This window comes from Kogia breviceps, chromosome 2 (genome assembly GCF_026419965.1).
Source record: "Kogia breviceps isolate mKogBre1 chromosome 2, mKogBre1 haplotype 1, whole genome shotgun sequence".
Classification (NCBI taxonomy): Eukaryota; Metazoa; Chordata; class Mammalia; order Artiodactyla; family Physeteridae; genus Kogia; species Kogia breviceps.
The window spans coordinates 128191503-128214697 of record NC_081311.1 but is presented as its reverse complement, the minus strand read 5'-3'; the positions used below and the strand labels follow the sequence as shown (position 1 = coordinate 128214697).

Sequence of the window (23195 nt, the reverse complement as noted above, 5' to 3'; positions counted from 1 at the left end):
ATGAATTTGTCTTAAAAATGGTTTATAAAGTTGTTCTCCTGTAACCAAGGCAAAATTATCAATCAAAGAAAGAGGGAAAAAAAAATCCCCAAATTAATTTACCATTTGCCCTGCTGGCATATCTCATTCTTATGGTGTTAGGGTGATGCTTAATGTAGCTTTAATTGCATTATAAATAAGATTATTTTCACTTATAGTGGCATTCTCTATAAAGCCTATTCATTCTAGACCCCTAGAATATTGGCTGAATAATTATGCTAATGAGAACTGAATTGTAATTTTGGTTATTCATTTCGGTGGACTACTGAGGATACTCACTCTCCTTGAATAAAACATGGTTGCTCTTATTTTCATATCATTATAGTTATTGTTACACTGATAAAAGGTTTAGGCAGTGTTAGCTCTAATTACATAAGTGATAAAATTGTTTTGAAACACAAGGGATTTGACATCAGGAAAATTTATTTCTTTCAAATAAAATTTCTTTATCCCTTTAAAGTCCTTGTGTTCATGCTGAGAAATTATTTTACAGTGTTTTCCAAGTATAAGGAGGCATGACCCTAACGTTTTTGTTGTGGTGTAGAAGACTTTTATGGCTGTGCCATGGCTTATGGAGCTAAGGTGATTTGAGTTTCCCAATTACTGACCCAGTATTTTTCTTTAAATAAATTTATTTATGTTTGGCTGCATTGGGTCTTCGTTGCTGCACGCGGGCTTTCTCTAGTTGTGGCGAGCGGGGCTATTCTTCGTTTTGGTGCGCCGGCTTCTCATTGTGGTGGCTTCTCTTGTTGCGGAGCACGGGCTCTAGGCGTGCGGGCTCAGTAGTTGTGGCTCACGGGCTTAGTCGCTCCGTAGCATGTGGGATCTTCCCAGACCAGGGCTTGAACCCATGTCCCCTGCATTGGCAGGCAGATTCTTAACCACTGTGCCACCAGAGAAGTCCTTGATCCGGTATTGTTGTACAGGTTTTTTCATCTATTTACCTGCCCTAAGTGCTGACCTGCTTACACTCAGGGCAAGGGTGGGGAGCTTAGCAAGGGGGACTTCAGTGTTTGACACCGTGCCTTGAATGTCTCTATTGTTTGAAACTTCTATAATAATGTGTTTATGTATTATTCATGTTACTAGAAGTCAGTTATGCCCACCTCACACAATTCTTGTAAGATTCAGAAATTTTATAAATGTTTGGCAGTTTGTCTCTTTAGTTAGTGTAATAATTATGGATTACTGGGAAACAAATTACCTCTAAAACTCAGCAGCTTAAAATAACACAAATGTATTATCTCACATAGTCGGTCAGCAGTCTTGGAACAACTCAGGTCTGTGGTTCTGGCTCAGGATCTTACAGGGTTAACAGTCATACCATCAGTCAGGGCTGCAGGCATCTGAAGGCTTGGTCGGGCCTGGAGGAACTTCTAGGGTGGCTTACTCACATGGCTTGTTGATGGGAAGCCTCAGTTCCTTGTCGTGTGGTCCTGTCCACCAGGCTGCTTGAGTGTCTTCATAACACTATGAATGAGCCCAGAGAGAGCAAACAGGAAGCCATATGCCTTCTATACCCTAATCTTGAAGATACATACACACACTCTTCTGCCATATTCTGTTTGGTAGTCCAGCCCATGCTCAAGGCATGAGGAATTGAGTTTCCCCTGGTGAAGGGAGAAGTTTCAAAACACTTGTGGATGTATTTTTAAACCACCACAGCTAGTATTTCTATTCTCTATTTAAACTGCACCTTTTTTGTATTGTTATCTTCACTCTTTGGTTCTGGAAATGGTGGAGGGGCATGTATGATTTGCGAAATGTTCATAATGGCCATAGGATCTTAAGGTTGATTATAAAAATAAGGAAAAGAGGAACCAGTCTGATTTAGTCAAATGCAGTTGCCAATATCTTTGGTATTAAGGCTGAGATAACATATGTGCTATCTCCCTTGCTTTATATGGAGTCATCATCTCACCCGTGCAAAGCCATGGAGTGGGAGGGGCAGCATTCTCCATAGATGACTTGAGGGATCCCCGTTGGGTTACAAAGGTTTACATGGTCTGCCTGCTCCAGTTTGGCAATTTTCATTATTTTGAGTGTTACAGGAATCACTTGCAGTTGGTCTGCATATGCATCAAAAAGTAATTCCATTCTCAAATAAACCATGCATGTATCTATTTCCCTTGGTCTGTGAGGAATGCTGGGTCTCTCTAATTGGCTGAGGAATTCGGAAATGAGTCATGGTTTAAGATAGTGCTTCAAAACCATTTAACGTGATAGTTGTGCTTTGAATTGAGGGCCAGGCTTACTGTTCTCTGTACATGTGGCTGCAGAGAAAGCGCTGTGGGTTTGGTCCACGTTACTGTTCAGATGAGCGGCTCTTTTTTAGGGATGGAGCAGGGCCAGGAGCAGTCGGCCCTTCATGTAATCATAAATTACCTCCAAGTCCCTGCCTCACATGGTTTGAAGTTTGTGTTTGCAGACTAGTGGGAGCTGTGCTGGAGCCTGAGAGCTTAATTTGCTCCTTGTTAAGCCACTTTGAGGCTCCCATTTAACGAGTGAGTCTGTTTCCCTGTGGATCTCGAACACTGGCCTCATATTGGTTTGGTGTATTAGTTTATTATTTACCCCAAACTTTTTGTCTCTGAGGTTCATATATTAACCTAAGAGCCTCGGAATGCTTCTGGCATCAGCCCTATTTCCTGCTCTCAACGGAAGTCATCGCAAGGGCACTCCAGAGATGACTCTGGGTGCAATGCGGCAGTCACCATGGATGCCACAAGAGGGCGCTGTTCGTTGGGTTTGGTTTAAAATCCTTCAGCAGCCGTCTGTGAGAAAGGAAGGGAGCGGATTGACACTGTTATCTTCTTCCTTTCAGGCCTGGCAGTCATGCATTCCCAGAGCACCAATCAGCTCGACGTGGGGAACAACCCCCGTGTGGGCACCAAACGCTACATGGCCCCCGAAGTTCTAGATGAAACCATCCAGGTGGATTGTTTCGATTCTTATAAGAGAGTCGATATTTGGGCCTTTGGACTTGTCTTGTGGGAAGTGGCCAGGCGGATGGTGAGCAATGGTAGGTATCTGATCTCAGATAATATTGTCCTTGTCCGAGTCCTCTTGATTCTGCTACCTTTAAAAGGGCAAAGGGAATATTTAAGTACACATTGTTCCATGAATCATGCTTGTGAAGCTGTTGGCATTTATATTTGCTTTATGGCTGGTAGGTGGAAGGCGCATAATGGCAGTCTGTTTTAACTGCAGGAGGGGAAACCGTGGTGGAAAAAGTGTTTCTGCAAGAGACTACTTATTCCTTGTTTTTTTTTAATCAGTCCATATTTTATTCTTCCTTCCTCCATCCTTATTCTGCCTTTTATTCCCCCACCCTTCCTCCTCCTTTGCTCTTTTCCCAATAAACTCACCCAAGTGAGTTTTATTGTGAGAAGCATCAAGGAAATCTAAGGGTGAATTCTGCTATTGTAGATATTTCTATATATTATAGATAAATAATTTTATATATTTTTATATATTATAGATATTTTTACTTCTTAAGTTTGGATTACTGAGAAAAGATTCATGTTGCACATTCAGAAATCACTCGTTTGAAAGAAGCAGGCTGTACCTGCAAAGTAAGTGAAGTAAGCCCTGATCAGGAGGCTCGTGCTGGTCCTCTTATAAGTAAGCTTTATGAAATGGTGTTGCCTTAGCAGCTAGGGAAGCATATGTCTATTGATAATTTTTTACCCATATTCCCTACAGTGAACTTTCACCTCCATCTTTCAAATCAGCCACAAATACATTGTTGAACTTTAAGTTCACTGTATTCTGAAAGCACTACATATCCTCATTCAAATAGCACATGCCCGATCTACCCACAAAGTGGTTATTATAGCAGAATCTTTCGAATCGACTAAATCAACCTCTTCATACCTTCACAACTGGAAGTCCTATTTCACAAAGAATGTGTCTGAAATTGTTCCAGGAAAACAGAAGAAAATGCTATATATTTAAATTAATATTCATTTTGAGGAGATATTTTACCCTCCTGGGACCCACTGGAATCCTAGATTTGAAGTATTAAAGAAATAATGCATGAAGTCACTGACATATGTGCTCCATCCCACCTTCCAGTCATATTTTCTTGTAAGGATTGAAATTTTGGGGGATACTACAATTTTCAAGAATAATAGCCAGAGAGTAGGAAGTTCTGGTTCTGTGAGCGAAGTAAAATTGGGGTAACGTAACATAGTTTTAGTGTGCAATAATTTAAATTGGCAAGCCTTTGTGGTAGCTTTTTTTCCTCCCTAACAGCAGAGTGTGTTTGCTTTTAACAAACACTTTTTTTTTTTTTTTTTTTTTTTTTGTGGTACACGGGCCTCTCACCGTTGTGGCCTCTTCCGTTGCGGAGCACAGGCCCTGGACGCACAGGCTCAGCGGCCATGGCTCATGGGCCCAGCCGCTCCACGGCATGTGGGATCTTCCCGGACCGGGGCGCAAACCCGTGTCCCCTGCATCGGCAGGCAGACTCCCAACCACTGTGCCACGAGGGAAGCCCAACAAACACTCTTAAGGGTATCAAAGACAATGTTTTAAATTAAACATAAACATACATGCATTGTAACCAGACAGTTCTTTTAAATTTTTTTTTTTTGGATGGAGTCATGAACATTTTCTTGGTAACTGTTTCTCAATTGTTGAGAGCTACTGACTTGCATTTTGTGCCATCAAATGCCTTGAGAATTGTTTGCAACAGAGCAATTGTTTTGCTGATTTATAAAGTTCTGAACTTTGCCTGAAATTGCACAGTGATCTCATTTCCCCATCCCCCTCCCTAATAATTCTTGAGTGACTTAGAGTTGAAAATCAAATTCTAATTAGTTTATTTAAACACTTTAGAGAAGGATTGGTGTCATTATAAACTGTGTGGTGGGGAACTTGCCCCAGACGAAGAGGAAGTTAATATTCCAAGGCCAGGATAGTCCAGTCCAGCTATGGGTGCTGGAGCCATTCCAGGCAAGCCTACATGATGAAAGGCAAACTTGGCAGAAACTTGGGATTTGGGCTTTGTAAGAACTCATGTTGCAAATTTGTTCACTGTGTCTCAGGCTTAAACCCAAACGGCTTTCAAAGATCAGCTGTGATTAATAGGAGTCAGTTGGAGAATAGAGCCATCAGTTTAAAATGTAGCCCAACAAATAGTTTTCTTGATCTATCCTGTGTTTAACATTATTTTTGGAAAAAATATCGTGAAGGGTAGAGGAAGAGATACTATTTTGGTTGCTTTCTGATTTACTGATCTCCCCCTTACATCATGGTTTAGATTGTTCTCTAGTGCCTAAAATTTTGCGGCTTGAGCTTCTGTTCTGTGGTGTGGTTTGATTTTTAGGGGGAGGTAAAGGTATGCCATGTCTTATTTTAAATCAGCTACTGTCCCTTGGCAATGACTAATTTGATATTTCCCCTTCTCTTTCTCTAGTCCTCCTTCTCCCATGAATATTTACATACATACAGACACACACACAGAAATCAATTTATCCAAACTCAAACTTGAAAGTGTTTAATGCTGTCGGCATACCTGTTAATATTTTCGTTATTACTACCCCAAACAGAAAAATGAGTAGAAAGAAAAAGAAGAAAAATTGGCCTTTACCTTCCAGTATTCATGTTTCTTTCTTTTTCTCTATGCAACCATGTACATATTTTTTTACTTAGTTGTAATCATAGTGTAAATATAATTCTGTATCATCTTTTTCATTTGTGTTTTTTAAAATGTTGTTAGTCTGTTTTTATTTTAGATGGTCCCATGATATTTCATTAATTTAACCATTTCCATGTTGTTAGACATCCTCTTTCCTCCATGTAGACATCTTTGTTAACACAACTTTTTCATTTGGGGGAATTATTCTTTTTTTTTTGTTTTTTTTGTGGTACGTGGGCCTCTCACTGTTGTGGCCTCTCCCGTTGCGGAGCACAGGCTCCGGACGCGCAGGCTCAGCGGCCATGGCTCACGGGCCCAGCCGCTCCGTGGCATGTGGGATCTTCCTGGACCAGGGCACGAACCCGTGTCCCCTGCATCGGCAGGCGGATTCTCAACCATTGCACCACCAGGGAAGACCCGGGGAATTATTCTTCGTCTGAAAAAAAGTAGACCTATTAGGTCAAAGAATTTGGATGGTTTTATGGCTTCACACATACTGCCAAATTGCTTTCCATAAGAGTTGTTCTAATTTACAATATCCCGCTCACCCCAGGGTGTGGTGTACCTATTTCACTTTCTTACTAGCTTTTAAGAACTGACATTAGAGGATATATATATTTGAAATTATTGCATACGAAATGTACCTCATTTAAATATATGAATATCTTAGGGAGGTCATTATAATTATGCATCTTTGAGTTTCTGAGTCCATTATAAAAACTGATGACCACATAGTTCTCTTGGAGTAATACAGTACTCAAGTGAACCATGAGTATAAAAATATGTTGCCTTTTGTATTTTCAAGGGAATTTCACATTTCTTTGCTAATAATAATAAAAAACTTCCTGCTGTGTCTGTACAGGAAATGAGAGTTAAGTCCATGTTCACATCTGAAAATGTCTCAGTAGTGTCTTTTGGAATTTACTGTTTGTGTTTAGTTTGACACTGAATTTGGAATTGGTCAGAAGGAAAGCTATTTTCTCACCATTTCTGGGTGAATTTTCTATATGAGTCTAAGGCAGGGGTTTGCCTGAATCACTAGTTCTTAAGCTGGAGAGTGTGCAGCAGAAACACCGAGAAGCACAGAGTACTGAACCATCCCCAGGAGTTTCTGATTCAGTAGGTCTAGGGTTGGACACGGGATCTCCCTTTCTAACAGGGGCCCAGGTGATGCTGTGCTGCTAGGTCAGTGACCGTACTCTCGGGATCTCAGGTTAAAATGGAATATATCGGTCTCACCCAGGCCAGGAAATAAAGACTGTCCCTGGGATGCTGACACAGCCCATCTGAGCAGGATTTCCTGATTTGTGTTCTTAGGCTTCAGGTGAGGCTGCCTCTGTCTTCCAAGCTGAAGAGGGGTCCCTTTCTCCTTTGAGTCTGGTAGCTAGGCCTTGGCCTTTCTTTCTAGATTTTTGCTACTTCTCTGGCAGTGTTCTTCCTTTCTTCCTTGTATAGTTCTGCAGACACACTGGCTTCTGGTTACCTGGGTTCAGTGTGGTGTGAAGACAGAGATTGACATGTGGATTCCACAGATAAATGGGTGCATCACAGCTCTTCACATGTGCCATTTAGCTTTGGTCTGATCAAAAACTTCTAGTAGCCCCATCCAAGCATCCTGCAGCAGTTCCCTCTTGAGATTAGAAGTCTTCTCTCTGGAACCTCAGCCTTCGGTGTCACACCTTGTTTGGATCCCTGTCTGCAGAAATGCCAGAGTTGTTTTGCTCTAATACTGTGGTCATCTGCTTATGGACTTAAAAGCTACCTAAAATGATCTTCACTGTCCCTCCTGTAGCACATCTTTGACTGTGGCATCATCCAGGCAGCATAAGCCTCTGTTATACCCTTCACGTGTTTCCTCTTCGCTGCCCACAGGAGGGCTATGTGGACATACTTTTGTTTCACTGTGACTGGCTTTGGTTATTCCATTTTGTGATGGAATCCAGTGTTGAAAAGTGTCAAAAAGCATTTGTATCTCATGGAAAAAACCCTGTTGGCTGAGCTGCATCTCTTAATGGGGTGGGGACTAGGAAATACTTGTTAGAATAAGCTTATGTTTGGCATACATACTTCGGAAAACCTCTTCTAATGAGCCCTTGGGCTTGCTAAGGAATGGTGTGTGCCTCAAGTTCCTGAGCACAATGGGCTTGTATATGGAAACCATGACAACTCTGATTTTCTCCAGCGACTTAATATGCAATGTGTTTGCCGATTTTATTTCACTACCTCAGTGTATATTAAGGTTTGAACAAAGGGAAGACTCTTATTAGGGAAAATTTTTAATATTCATGCAAGCAATTTCTTTCAGGTTTGTTTTATTTTGTTTGAAACTTCTTTAGGTGAGTGGTTGGGGGCAGGAATATGGAGGTGGTATTTTTCTCTCACTGATTCCTGGAATTTCGTGTCCCTGATTTAAAGATCTAGACGAAAGGAGGGCAGTCAACTGACCTCCCGACAAAATAACCAGAGGCCAGCAGAACTTTACTGGGTATTGTTCAGTGCTTACTAGTCTCTTTTCGTTGACACATTTTTAACAGCAGGTGTCTCCACCAAGACAAGTATCTGTGGTGTCAACCTTATAACAGCCCCAGCATCCAGTGAATGACACATTCTTCTTCTCGTGAGACCTCTACAGCTAGCAAATGCTTGGAAGTCTTCTGGAGCTTCTCCCTCTAGGTCTGAGGGGGTGTGAGATGTAAGGCGTCTTGTCAAAGCTTAACTCAGAGCATGGCTGTGCATCTCTCCTAGGCCCTTTGACCTTTCTTCTGACAACTGTAACATTAATATTTTTAGTAGGGCCTGACTGTGAAGCAATCTGTGAACCATTTATTTTGGCTATGCCACATGGCTGAGAATCCCAGTAACAGAAATTACTTTTAACAGATTTCAGATAATGCATTTAGTCTTGATTTGAATAATGTGCATGGTTCCATATGCCCATGAATTGTAGTGGGGATAGCAGGATGAGGTCATCACTGCCACACAGATACTTTACTTAGCAGGGAACAGAGCTGTCCTGCGAGCTCTGTTCCTGTTTCTGAAAGGAGTACCTGCCTTGGGGAGAGGCAGGGCTTCCCAGCTAGTGCGCCTTGTTGGTTACAGGAGTGCCTGAGGTACTGGTTCTCTGAAACTTCCAGCAGCAAGGCAGCACCAAGGGCGATCAGAACCCCCTGGGCTGTCCCCTCTGCTGTGAGCAGCTCCATCCGTTTATATATTAGTCATTTTTGATGTGGGCCATGGCTTGAAAACTGTGTTTGAAATCTTTCTGTGAGGAATGTTAAGCAAAGTGACACAAATAGTTGATATACCTTTTTGAATCCTGTTCCTACCAGGGAAAAAAATGCCTCTCTGAAAACAGTGTTTCCCAAGATTCTCTCATACACGTACTACCTTTATGATTTCTTTTCATATCCAAATGCCCCTTGTATCATTATTTTCTTAATCGTTTAAATCAGCTAACTTTTTCAAACATTTCTTTTTAAAAGGAAATTAACGTCACTACTGGAAGTGGGAAAACCAGTTATCCCATGGCATTAAATGGAAGGTAGCGTCAATAATACATACGCAGTTATTTAATAAGACAAAAAAGTTTTGTCCTTGAACCATATCTAATTTCCTCACAGGCCACCCCTGAAGGAAACACTGTATTAACTTCGAGTCCTATCAGAAGCCAAACATGAACCACTCTCATTCTCTGTAAAATGACTTTAGTCGTAATGTTCTAATCTCTGAAGGGTTTCATAATCCCTAGAGGAGCTCACTGTTAGCGGCAGCCCTCTGTAGGGATGCAGATGCTGGGGATCCTTCCCCAGATGTTACCTGGGTGCCTGCCCAAGCTGCGGTGCAGCGAAGAGAGGCCGCGGTACATGAAGTGAGCAGGCCGTTGTGAAGGGATTAATGCATGATCCCATTTGGGGCTTGTTGGCAAGAATTCTAGAATACAAACAGGGAATTGGATTCAGGTTAATGTTTGTCATTAGTTAGCTGTGAACTTGGACAAGTACGTTTTCCCTGGGTGGTCCTCAGCTTCTTTTTCTGAAGGAAAGGAAGGCTGTGATCTGCATGATTCTGACATCCCCTGGATCTGTCTTTGCCTCACCTTCAGATTATTCAAATGATAGCCAAGTCCACAGTCCCTTATCTGCAATTAAGAAATCCCCAAAGCTTTGAGAGCCAAAAGCTTTTGGTTTGGGTAGGGAGGGTCATGAGGAAGGCCTTGTTTCCAGACACTTGGCATTTTTAGAAAGACCCCTCTGGCGTTTCATGGGGTTTGAAGGTTGTTTCTAGGTTGTTCTTATTAATCTGCACATTCGTTTTGTGATGTGTACTTTAAGGTGTTGGAACTAAGCCCTGGCAATTAAGGAGGTTACTCAGAACCATGCAGCAAATTAATGATAGGGATATTGTTGGTAAAGATATATTTGCCCCAGAGAAGAGAAAACTTTCAGTTAGACACAGGTCCAGGAAAAAAAAATTGTATAAATCAGATACACATGCCCAAAGTTGTAGGGAGGAGGTTATGAATAGTTTCTCTGATCCTTTCCGTGGCCCTTCAAGTCGCACCCCCTACCGTGGAAAAGCGAGGCCTGGCACGGTTCGTCCTTCCTTGACCACTGTTTGAGAGCTCCTCTTCCACTGCATTCCTGTATCCTCTGTTGCTTGTACCACTCCTTTGGCACTCAAAGTACTTTGTATTTTTAGTCGCTTTTCCTGAATTCACGCTGTTCTCTTCGCTGGCTCACGATTTGGCAGTTGTTCATTGGGTGCTGTTGTAAAAGGACTGGGAGTCCACTTTTTCTCTGGCAGAGTGAGGAACAGTTGTAAGTAACTTCCTACCTTGACAACACAGGTAATTTCACAGTCTGACCCTGACCGCTCACCCTCCCCACCACCACGTGCACTGATTTCAGCTACAGGGAATTTCCCTCCTCCTCTCCAACATGGGAGGATCATTTGTAACCCCTTGTCTTTGTCCCATATCACCCGCCCCCAACCTGGATTGCCTCCTCTCCTTGGCGTATTCTTGTCCCATCCTCTCCTCTTTCTTGAAAACTCATCTGTCTATGTTCAGCCAGGCCCTAGCTCCCAGAAAGCTTACTTGTGCTTCCATGGCACCTGGTTTGTATCTGGTACTTAAACCACATAGGTGTTTAGTTCTCTGAAACCCACTGAGCACCATGCGCCCCCCTCACCTCTTCTCCCTGGTCCTACTTTGTAAATTTTTTTCATGTCTTCCTTTCCCATTATTCTCATCACCAATATCACATCTTTATTTTTATATCTCTAGTGCCAAGGATAACCTCTGGCTCACACAGTTTAAGGGACCAAAATTGGTCTTTGAGCCAATTTAGGAACTTGCAAATGAAACTTAGTGAGAATTTCCAATCTATCTTTGCTTCAAGATACAAAGTATACAAAGGGGTGAAAAACATTTTTGAGTGTTTTTTTTTTTTTTAAACAAGATTTCCATTATCTAAGAAAAGAGAGGGACTTGTCCTCATCTTCCACTAGACTTTGAGTTCCTTGAAACTGAGAGTATGTCTTATACTTTCATCATCCTCAACATTTAGAATGGTGTTCCACACATGGTCGGTATGTAATATACTTTATATTGATTGAAGTAATTGCTTTCCTTGACCAGAGGGTGTTCCATATAACTGCTGGAGTTTAATATCAGGTTTATTTTATGCTGGGAAAGCGTGACCAACATCAGATGGAAATAGTCAACACTTTGACTAATGGTTGACAAAAGAGGCGTGACGAAGTTCCAGGCACGATCAGTTAAACGGTATTTTTAAACTTGATTCCTTTTGTTAAAACATGGCAGTATTTAATAAGATTAAAATATGGGAAATATAAACCCAAGGGAAAACTTCATCTTTGTATAGTGAATTTTATTGTTGAGTATCCCCAGATCCTATATTTTAAAAATCCAGCCATGCTTTTTTTCTTTTTCATTTATAGAAAAACTGATGTTCCCATAACCCTTCCCAAGCTAGTCAGGCAAATTACTTCAAATAGCTGGCTGTTATGCTAGAGTTTTAAAGACTGAAACCAGGCTATTAAATATATTATCCTTCAGAAAAGTTGAGAGGTGGTGACGGGCACAATCCTACTGTTTCTTATAAGTTCATATGGCCCTTATAAAGGTATAAATTATCTTGCAGGTCTGTGTCCCGCTGTATTTTATGTGATGTCTCCTAGTAATACATGTACTGAAAAGAATTAAAATATTGTTGAATGCTTCCTGGGGTCCTTACAAGAGAAGTAGGTAAGGTCTCTGAGATGAGGTATCTCAAGACTTCTGAAAGCAGTGGTTTATGCCCAATCTGAACTGTTTATCATTTGTCAGGAAAGGTTTTAATCCATTGACTAATACACATTACAAACACAGTCAAGCAATGTGGGTAAGTTAGTCTTAATATCAACTAGAATTTTTAAATTTAGACTACATTCCAGTTTTAAAATAAACTCTTGAATCTATGTAATTTAACAAAACTGTAGTATTTAAGAGATGTTCCTTATCATGACTAATCTTTTTCATAAATGGTTTATCTTTATATGGGATTTGTGAGAACAACTTCTCACTGTTAATTTCTTTGATAAATGAAAAGGCGATTGAACCTTTTCAGGTAGCTTATAGGAGCTAGAAAAACTTAAAAGTTATTAAAACGCCTCCTCGCACCTCCGCCAACAATCACTCTGTTAGGTATTTAGGAACAGAAGAAAGTTACATGGAGGAAGGAAAGAGGGCAGTAAACTAATCCACTGTCCTCATTGTTGAGGCCTTTGATGATGAGAGAAAAATAAGGGATTTTCTGGGTCTCATTTCTATAAAGGAAAGAATCAACTTTCTAATTCTAAATTATTGCTTTAAATTTTTCTCTTTGTGGAACTACTTTCTTTGTGAAAAGTAAGGAACTGATGTAATTTTGCTGGGAAAAAAGGTTTCTAAGGCATTGGAAACCATGCAGGGGCAGAAGCTGAAATTAGCGACTTTCACATTTACTTGGGAGTGAGGGAAAAGTTCATTCTTTTCAGCCATTCTTCTGCCTTTCTAAAAGACTGTCCTCTGCATTTTATTTTATGCCTTTGATCTGAGAGGAATTAATAGAGCCATCAAATAGACAGCTGTGAATGACAGAGGGTACTCAACATACAGAATGAATGAGTGAGGAAATAGTATTTCATATTACATTACTTGCATCCTCCCATTTGGAAGGATTATTTTATAGAAATGCCTTTTCCCCTAATCATAAAAAAAGGGGTATTTTCATGATGGTCTTGGATTGTTTGTTTGCCTCCGGCTCTAGTTGTGGGCAACTTTTTATTTCAGTTTATAGTTTGAAAACACTAGATTCATGTACCTTCTTTAGGTATTTTGTCCTTTTTAATCACTGAAGGGACTCTTGTTCTGTCTCCTGTGCTCTGTTGGGCACTGTAGAGCTGTTTATATGTACTCTTGGAGCATTTTGTTATAATTACATGAGAGGTAGTCATGTTTTCTTCTAACAATTATTGTTCCTCCAGTTCTCTGCAGGGCTTCTATTTATTGCTTTGTTTTCCACTTATTTTAAGACCTACCTATAGCTTTCAGAATCACCCTGAAGTTTGAGGAAGGTGATCAGTACTTTTTCTGTCACGTTGTAACCTGCAACAACCATCGATACAACCCTGGGAACCTCTACTCTTTTGCTAACCCAACACAATTCTTGTCCATGTGTGTAGGTATTGTGGAGGATTACAAGCCACCGTTCTATGATGTGGTTCCCAATGACCCAAGTTTTGAAGATATGAGGAAGGTGGTCTGTGTAGATCAACAGAGGCCCAACATACCCAACAGATGGTTCTCAGACCCGGTAAGAGCAATGGTTTCTTAGTTTTAGAGCCAAACTTAGCTGTTTGCTATTTGCATTCTCTTGATTTTTCAGCTGGTAGAGTTCTTGAGTGATCTGCCCTGTTTCTTTCTCTCCCTATTTTATGTAGAAGAGCTTTAGACCTAGTTGAGCAGGTTCACAAAATGGTCTCATTCTTGAAAGAGCTATTTCTGATAGATCTTGTTAATGAATGACAACATTCACAAGATTTTCTACCCTTGATTAGCTCCAGGAATTGGGAGATGCATTACTATGTCACTGGCCCTACGTCTGCAGTTTCACATGTAAACCAAGAGACCTGAGTGATGGTTTTTAACCTCTTTTCTATCTCTGCATCTCTTCCGAACATAGGCTGTTTAATGCTGACAATCCTTATTGCTGCTGTTAAGTAGTGTAGCAAATCTAAGGCATTGAGAAATGACCCTATTTGCATATTTCAGTTTTAACTCTGGGTTAGTGTTATGGGCTTTTAGCACCATAAAACCATCAAACCACCATCAAGCACCATCAAACCATCAACCACACTGGTCTGTGTAACTGACTTCATAGTCAGTTGGTAGCATTAGGAGTCCAAAGCACAGAGTTCAAGAAACTCAAGATTAGTTTCTTTATCAGTGGCTAAGGCCTTGATTATTTGTGTAAGGAAAATGGTAATAACATCACTTGAACTTCACAAGACCTGCAGAGCCCTGCAAAACAGTTGATGTAACATCTGCCCAGCTACTTTTTCACTGTGGTGTTGGTTCTTTCTCTCCTCAGACATTAACCTCCTTGGCCAAGCTGATGAAAGAATGTTGGTATCAAAATCCATCTGCCAGACTCACAGCCCTGCGTATCAAAAAGACTTTGACCAAAATTGATAATTCCCTAGACAAATTGAAAACTGACTGTTGACATTTTCATGGTGTCAGGAAGGAAGGTCTGATGTTGTCGTCGTTGTCCAGCTGGGACCTAATGCTGGCCTGACTGGTTGTCAGAACAGAATCCATCTGTCTCCCTCCCCAAATGACTGCTTTGACAAGGCCGACATCTTACCCGGCCGTGTGCTGGGGAGACACCAAAACCACCCTAACCTCGCTCAATGACTGTGAACTGGGCATTTCACAAACTGTTCACGCTGCAGAGACTCATGTTGGACAGACACTGTTGCAAAGGTAGGGAACTGGAGGAACACAGAGAAATCCTAAAAGAGATCTGGGCATTAAGACAGTGGCTTTGCATATCTTCACAGGTCTCCTAGACACTCCCCACGGGAAACTCAAGGAGGTGGTGAATTTTTAATCAGCAATATTGCCTGTGCTTCTCTTCTTTATTGCACTAGGAATTCTTTGCATTCCTTACTTGCACTGTTACTCTTAATTTTAAAGACCCAACTTGCCGAAACATTGGCTCCGTACTCCACTGGTCTGTCTTTGGATAATAGGAATTCAATTTGGCAAAACAAAATATAATGTCAGACTTTGCTGCATTTTACACATGTGCTGATGTTTACAATGACGCTGAACATTAGGAATTGTTTATACACAACTTTGCAAATTATTTATTACTTGTGCAGTAGCAGTTTTTACAAAACTGCTTCATGCATATGTTAAAGCTTATTTTTATGTGGTCTTATGATTTTATTACTGAAATGTTTTTAACACTATACTCTGAAATGAACATTTTCTTTTATTATCCGTTAAATTCACATTTTAAGTGCTTCACATTTATGTGTGTAGACTAACTTTTTTTTCAGTTCATATGCAGAACGTATTTAGCCATTACCCATGTGACACCACCGAATATTACTGATTTAGAAGCAAAGATTTCAGTAGAATTTTAGTCCTGAACGCTGTGGGGAAAATGCATTTTCTTCAGAATTATCCATTATGTGCATTTAAACTCTGCCAGAAAAAAATAACTATTTTGTTTTAATCTACTTTTTGTATTTAGTAGTTATTTGTATAAATTAAATAAAATGTTTTCAAGTCAAAGTGAATTTTTTCAACATGTAAAAAAGATCTACATATTATAAAGCATTTTCTTGTGGGAACAATAGAAACACAAAATTAACTTGTAAGTCGAATTTGCTTTTTAAAGTCTGTTAATGAGCCTGAGGGTTCTAGGGGGATGCCTTCCAGTTTGAATTTGGTATCAGAAAATTTAGATTTTGGTGTTTTTTTTTGGGGGGGGATGCTGTGATTTTATTTTTTTCTTATTCAGTTTCCCCAGCTTTGAAGTGAAGGTAACACACTTGTCTGAGCTGCCTCCTCCACAAGGGATTTGTGAGTATAAGTGGAGGGAAGGTCAAAGCATTTTGTTTAGTATAAGGTCCTGTGTGAGAGGAAAGCGGTCTTATGCATCTCACCTTGCTGCTTTGGGAGAGTCCACTGTTGGCTTTTTTCACTTCTTGAAGTGTTCAACGGGATTGAAAATGTAGAGTTTCGAGTAGCTCAATAAGAGTAGAGGTGTTAAAATTCTGGAATTTTCACCAGAGGTAAGTTAATAACTTCATTAGTATATATTTACTAATATATATTAGGGTATATATTAAAGTCACATTTAACTTTTAAAAAATTGTAAAATACACATAAATCTTACCATCTTAACCATTTTTAGGTATACAGTTCAGTGGTATTAAATACATTCACACTGTTATGCTGCCATCGCCACCATCCATCCACAGAACTCTTTTCATCTTGCAAAACTGAAACTCTATCAAACAACAGCTCTTCATTTCTCACTATTTTCGATCCCTGGCAACCATCATTCTAGTCCTTCTTTTAGTTTGTCTACTCTAAGTACCTCATAGGAGTGGAATCACTCATATTTGTCCTTTTGTGAGACTGTCTTATTTCACTTAGCACATTATGTCCTCAAGGTTCATCTTTGTTATAGCATATATCAGAATTTACTTCCTTTTTATAGTTGATAATATTCCATTGTATGTATATACAACATTCTGTTTATCCATTCATCTGTTGATGGACACTTGGGTTGCTTCCCCCTTTTGGCTATTGTGAGTAATGCTGCCATGAACTTGGGTGTATAGATATCTCTGTGTCCTTCCTTTCAATTATTTTGGCTATATACCCACCAAAAGTGGAGTGGAGTCACATTTAAAGTTTGTTGAAGTATTATATACATATATAAAATTGTACAGCTTGATACATTTTTATAAAAATTTTTTTATAAATTTATTTATTTATTTATTTTTGGCTACATTGGGTCTTCGTTGCTGCGCACGGGCTTTCTCTAGTTGCGGATAGCAGGGGCTACTTCATTGCAGTACAAGGGCTTCTCATTGCGGTGGCTTCTCTTGCTGCAGAGCATGGGCTCTAGGCGTGTGGGCTTCAGTAGTTGTTGTGGCGCGCAGGCTCAGTAGTTGTGGCTCACGGGCTCTAGAGTGCAGGCCCTGTAGTTGTGGCACACGGGCTTAGTTGCTCCGTGGCATGTGAGATCTTCCTGGACCAGGGCTCGAACCCATGTCCCCTGCATTGGCAGGCAGATTCTTAACCACTGCACCACCAGGGAAGTCCCTTAAATTTTTGTACATTGGATGTACCCATGGAAGCAGCACCTAGATCAAGAAGCAGAACACTGACTTCTCTGGAGTGATGTCAGGACCATGGCAGCAGGAGTTGTTCCTTTTTTCTCTCTTCTTTGGTGTATAACTAATTACACATCCATAACTGAACAAAAGTGCCTCTGCACATTATACCAGGACAGCAGGTGATTACTGTGCCCCTCTGCATCTGAAAGTAGGTGGAGAGGACCTGAGAGGGGGCTGTGGATACAAGAGAGTCAGTGAGCCTGCCCCACCCCCACTTGCCATGATCAGGAAAAGGGGAACCTGGAGAGTACAAAACTGAGTGGACATTCATGGGAGATGGAGAATTTGTGGAGGTCCAGCCAACCTGATGGGAGATCCCAGGACACCATCAGAGCTGGATAGAGATGAGTTTGAAGGCAGAGGAGAGAAAGGAACCCCCTGAGGTACTTGTTTCCCCCAGGGTGACACTGCAGTGCTCTACACTCTTGTTGGGGTCAGTGTCTACCTCTTTGCCAGAGGAGGTGGAAAGCACAAGTGGTGAGTGACAGACTGCCTGGTGGCATGGGTAGTAGCTGGAGGTACCCGTTTGTCTCCAGCAGCACTTGCATTTCTGAGGAGGGATTTCTGTGACTAGAAGGTAGGAGAGGAAGGGGAAGGAAGCAGACAAGAATGTCAAAGGGCATTGAAATAATGTGTTTCCTCCTGTCTGCTTTGGGGTTTCATTTAGAGGTCTGCTCATGGATCTCTGAGAGTATCCCACTTGTGGATCTCCCTGTCAGGTCATGGGCACCTCCCAAAGCCCGAAGTGCTAAGCCCACACTTCCCAGCTTTTTTTGTGCACTCCTGAGTGCAGCCTTGAGAACTAACCCTAGTAAGAAAAAATAAAAAACTTGAGCTATAGCATCATCTTCTGGAACACAAGAAGAAGATTTTAAAATGCCAGCCTGCTGACCTGTAACAGCCAAAGTAAACAAATCCTTCATTAAGAAAGTGTCTGCAATTTCAAAAGCAAAAGGAGAGGTACATAACCTCAAACACTACGAAAAATCAAGCAAATATGGTATCACAAAAAGAAAATGGTAACTCTCCAGCAACTGAACTCAAAGGCATGGAATATTGTGATTTAACTGATAAAGAATGCAAAATAATTATTATGAAGAAATTCAACAAGCTATAAGAAAATTCAGAAAGGAAATTAAATGAACTCAGGAGTGAATTTAATGACCATAAGTTCTTTATCAAAGAGACTGAAATTTTAAAAATCAAATTCTATAGCAGAAGAATTCAGTGAATGAGATGAAGAATGCATTAGCAAGCATAAATAATAGATCTGATGGAAGAAGGAATAAGTGACTTGAAGGATAGGAGTTTAGAAATGATTCAGTTAAAGAGAACTAAGATTTTTAGAAAGTGAAGAAACTGACAGCTATCAGATTCTATCAGAAAAGCAAATACAAGATTAATTGTATTTGAAAGAGAAGAGAGAGGGAAGGGGGTAGAGAGTTTATTTAAAGAAATAATAGCTGAGAACTTCCCAAACTTGGGGAAGGAATTGGACATACATGTCCACGACGCTAATAAAACACACTCTTATCCCAGTGCAAAAAGACTGTCTCCAAGACACAGTCTAATGAAACTATCAAAAATAAATGATAAAGAATCTTAGGGTGGGGTGGGGTGGGGTGAATGGGGAGATTGGGATTGACATATATATATTAATATATGTAAAATAGATAACTAATAAGAACCTGCTGTATAGCACAGAGAACTCCACTGTACAGTAGAAACTAACACAACATTGTAAAACAACTATACCCCAATTTAGAAAAAAGAAAAGAAAAAAGAATAAGGTAGTTAAAAAGAATGGAGCAAATAAAGATGTAAAAGTATCATTTAATTAAGAAAAAATCTTAAAAGCAACCAGGGGAAAAAAGTAACCTACAAAGGAACCCCCAATTAAGCTATCAGTGGATTTCTCTGTATAAACTCTACAGGCCAGAAGAGAGAAGAATGACATATTCAGTGTTGAAGGATAAAAATTGCCAACCAAAAATATACAGCAAAGCTATCCTTCAGATATGAGGAGAAATAAAGACTTTCCCAAATGAAAACTGAGGGAGTTCATAAATAGACTTGCCTTGCAAGAAATGCTAAAAGAGTTCTTCAAGCTGAAATGAAAAGATGCCAGTTAGTCACACAAAAGCATAGAAGTACATAAATACTCTGGTAAAGGTGAAAATTAGAATGAGAAAACTGTAACTTTACATTAGGATGGTTTGTTAACCACTTAATTATAGTATGAAGTTTACATAAAACAAAATAACTATAGCTACTATAACATTAATCAATTTATGGCATAAAAAGGTAAATCGTGACATCAAAAATATGATAGGGGAGGAATAAAAGAGTGGAACTTCTAGGTAAACAAAGATAAGTTGCTATCAGAATAAAAAGGAATGTTTTATCTATAAGATCTTTTCTGTTCCTGGTAACCACAAAGCAAAAATCTATTATAGAGTCATAAAACAAACAAAAAAAAAGGCAGGGGGAGACTGAGCAAATCACCAGTGAAAACCACCAATTTGCTAAGGTATGCAGAAGCAGAGGAAAAAAAACAAGGGAGACAGTAAACAACCAGAAGACAAATGATAAGTCCTTACATAATCACTCTAAATGTAAATGGACTGAATTCACCAGTTGAAAGGCAGAGAGTGGCTGGGTGGATAAAAAAAAATAAGACCCCACAATATGCTGCCTAAGGAGACTCATTTCAGCCCTGAAGACACACAAAGGGATGGAAGTGAAGGGATGGAAGAGGATAGTTCATGTAAATGGAAACCAAAAGAAAGCAAGCAGCCATACTTAACGTCAGACAAAACACGCTTTAAGCCAAAAGTGGTAACAAGAAACAAAGATCATTATATAATGATAAAAGGGACAATACATCAAGAAAATACAACAACCAAATATACATGCACCCAACATCAGAACACTGAAATAAACAGATGGTGAAAAAGATGGCAGAGTAGAAGGACCTTGGGCTTACCTCTCTTGAGCATACCAGAAACACAACTAACTGCTGAACAGCCATTGATAAAAAAGACTGGAACCTGCCAAAAAAGATATTCTACATCCAAGGATGTAAAGAAGAAACCACAAAACAGTAGGAAGGGTGAACTCACGTTATAACCAAATCCCATACCCCCTGGATGAGCGATCCACAAACTGGAGAATAATTATATCACAGAAGTTCTCCCACAGGAGTGAAAGTTCTGAGCCCCATGTCAGGCTCCCCAGCATGGGGTCTGGCATTGTGGGGAGGAGCCCCCAAAGTATTTGGCTTTGGGGGCTGTGGCTCTTCCTGGGGACACGGACACTGGTGGTGGAGATTTTGGGGAGTGCTCAGCTATGTGAACTCTCAAGGAGGCAGACATCTTGCCTGGGTCATCAGCACCAAGACCTGGCCCCATCCAACAGCCTGTAGGCTCCAGTGCTGGGATGCCTCAAGCCAAACAACCAAGACGGTGGGAACACTGTCCCACCCATCAGCAGATAGGCTGCCTGAAAACTTCCTGAGCCCATGGCCACCTCTAGACACACCCCTTGACACAGCCCTGCCCACCAGTGGGCAGGCACTGGCCCCTCCCACCAGGAAGCCTGCACAATCTTCTAGACCAGCCTCACCCACCAGGGGGCAGGCCCAGAAGCAACAATACTACAGTCGAGCAGTCTGTGGAACTGAGTCCACAAACACAGAAATTTAGACAAAATAAGATGGGAGAGGAATATGTTCGAGACAGAGGAACAAGATAAAACCCCAGAAGAACAACTAAGTGAAGTGGAGATAGGCAATCTACCAGAGAAAAACTTTGGAGTAATGATCATAAAGATGACCCGGGATTTTGGAAAAAGAATGGAGGCACAGTGTGAGAAGTTACCAGAAAGTTTTAACAAAGATTTCGAAAATATAAAGAACAACCAAACAGAGTTGAATAATATAATAACTGAAATGAAAAATACACCAGAAGGAATCAATAGTAGCAGAATAAATGAGTCAGAAGAACAGATAAGTGATCTGGAAGACAGAATGGGAGAAATCAATACCACTGAACAAAATAAAGAAAAAAGAATGAAAAATGAAAACAGTTTAAGAGACCTCTGGGACTACATTAAACACACCAACATTTGCATTATAGGGACATGAGAAGGAGAAGAGAGAGTGCCTGAGAAAATATTTGAAGAGATAACAGCTGAAAACGTTCCTAACATGAGAAAGGAAACAGTCACCCAAGTCTAGGAAGAGCAGAGTCCCAGGCAGGATTGACCCATGGAGGAACACACTGAGACACATATTAATCAAACTGACAAAAACTAAAGAAAAATAGAAAATATTAAAAGCAACAAGGGAAAAGCAACAAAAAATATATGAGGGAATCTCCATAAAGTTATCAGCTGAGTTTTCAGCAGAAACTCTGCAGGCCAGAAGGGAGTGGCACAATATATTTAAAGTGATGAGAAGAAACAACCTACAACCAAGAATACTCTACCCAGCAAGACTGTCATTCAGGTTCAGTGGAGAAATCAAAAGCTTTACAGACAATCAAAAGTTAAAAGAATTCAGCACCACCAAACCAGCTTTATAACAAATGTTAAAGGACCTTCTCTAGGTGGAAAAGAAAAGGCCACAACTAGAAACAAGAAAATTACATAATGGAAAAGGTCACCATCATTAAAGGCATATAATAAAGGTGGGAAATATCCACAAATATATCAAAACCAGTAATCATGAGAAGAGGAGAATACAAATGCAGGATATTTGAAATGTATTTGAAATTAAGAGATCAGCAATTTAAAACAATCATATATTTATATAGACTGCTATATCTAAACCTCATGGTAACTGCAAACCAAAAATCTATAATAAATATACACAAAAAAAGAAAAAGGAATTCGAGTACAACACTAAAAATAGTTATCAAGTCACAAGAGAACAAAAGAGGAAGGGAAGAAAAATGATCTACAAATCAGATCCAAAACAATTAACAAAATGGCAATAAAAACATACATATTGAAAATTATCTTAAATGTATATGGATTAAATGCACCAACCAAAAGACATAGACTGGCTGAATTGATACAGAAACAAGACACATATGCTGTCTCAAGAGCCCCACTTCAGATCTAGGGACATATACAGACTGAAATGGAAAATGGAAATCAAAAGAAACCTGGAGTAGCAATACTCATATCAGACAAAATAGACTTTAACATAAAGACTGTTATAAGAGACAAAGAAGGACACTATATAATGATCAAGGGATCAATCCAAGAAGACACAACAATTATAAATATATCAATATATGCCTCAACACAGGAGTACCTCAATATATAAGGCAAATGTTAACAGATGTAAAAGAAGAAATTGACAGTAACACAATAATGGTGGGGGACTTTAACAACCCACTTACATCAGTGGGCAGATCATCCAGACAGAAAATCAATAAGGAAACACAGGCCTTAAGTAACATTAGACCAGATGGACTTAATTGATATCTATAGAGCATTCCATCCTAAAGCAGCAGAATATGCATTCCTCTCAAGTGCCCATGGAACATTCTCCAGGATAGATCAAATGCTGGGCTACAAAGAAAGCCTCAGTAAATTTAAGAGAATTGAAGTCATATCAAGCATCTTTTCCAGCCATAATACTATGAGATTAGAAATCAACTACAAGAAAATAACTGCAAAAATGCAAACATGTGGAGGCTAAACAATATTCTACTAAACAACCACTGGATCACTAAAGAAATCAAAGAGGAAATTAAAACAAATATACCTAGAGGCAAGTGAAAATGAAAACATGATGATCCAAAACCTATGGGATGCAGCAAAAGCAGTTCTAAGAGGGAAATTTATAATGATACAAGCTTACCTTAAAAAAGAAAAATCTCGAACAACTCAATCTTACAACTAAAGCAACTAGAGAGAGAAAAACAAACAAAACCCAAAGTTAGTAGAAGGAAAGAAATCATAAAGATGAGAGCAGAAATAAATGAAACAGAGACTAAGAAAACAATAGAAAAGATCAATGGAATTAAAACCTGGT

The 23195-nt window shown here is 39.9% G+C and overlaps 1 protein-coding gene across 2 annotated transcripts in view; it reads left to right on the top strand.

Annotated features, from left to right (window-relative positions):
- Positions 1-15530, top strand: part of ACVR1 (activin A receptor type 1) — a 127831-nt gene extending 112301 nt beyond the window's left edge. For both annotated transcript variants that reach the window (XM_059052013.2, XM_059052014.2), the window contains 3 exons: positions 2864-3061; positions 13409-13539; positions 14317-15530. In XM_059052013.2, the coding sequence (XP_058907996.1) occupies positions 2864-3061; positions 13409-13539; positions 14317-14451 (464 nt within the window). In that variant the 3' untranslated portion in view covers positions 14452-15530. The remainder of the gene's footprint in view (positions 1-2863; positions 3062-13408; positions 13540-14316) is intronic.
- The last annotated feature ends 7665 nt before the right edge of the window (positions 15531-23195 follow it).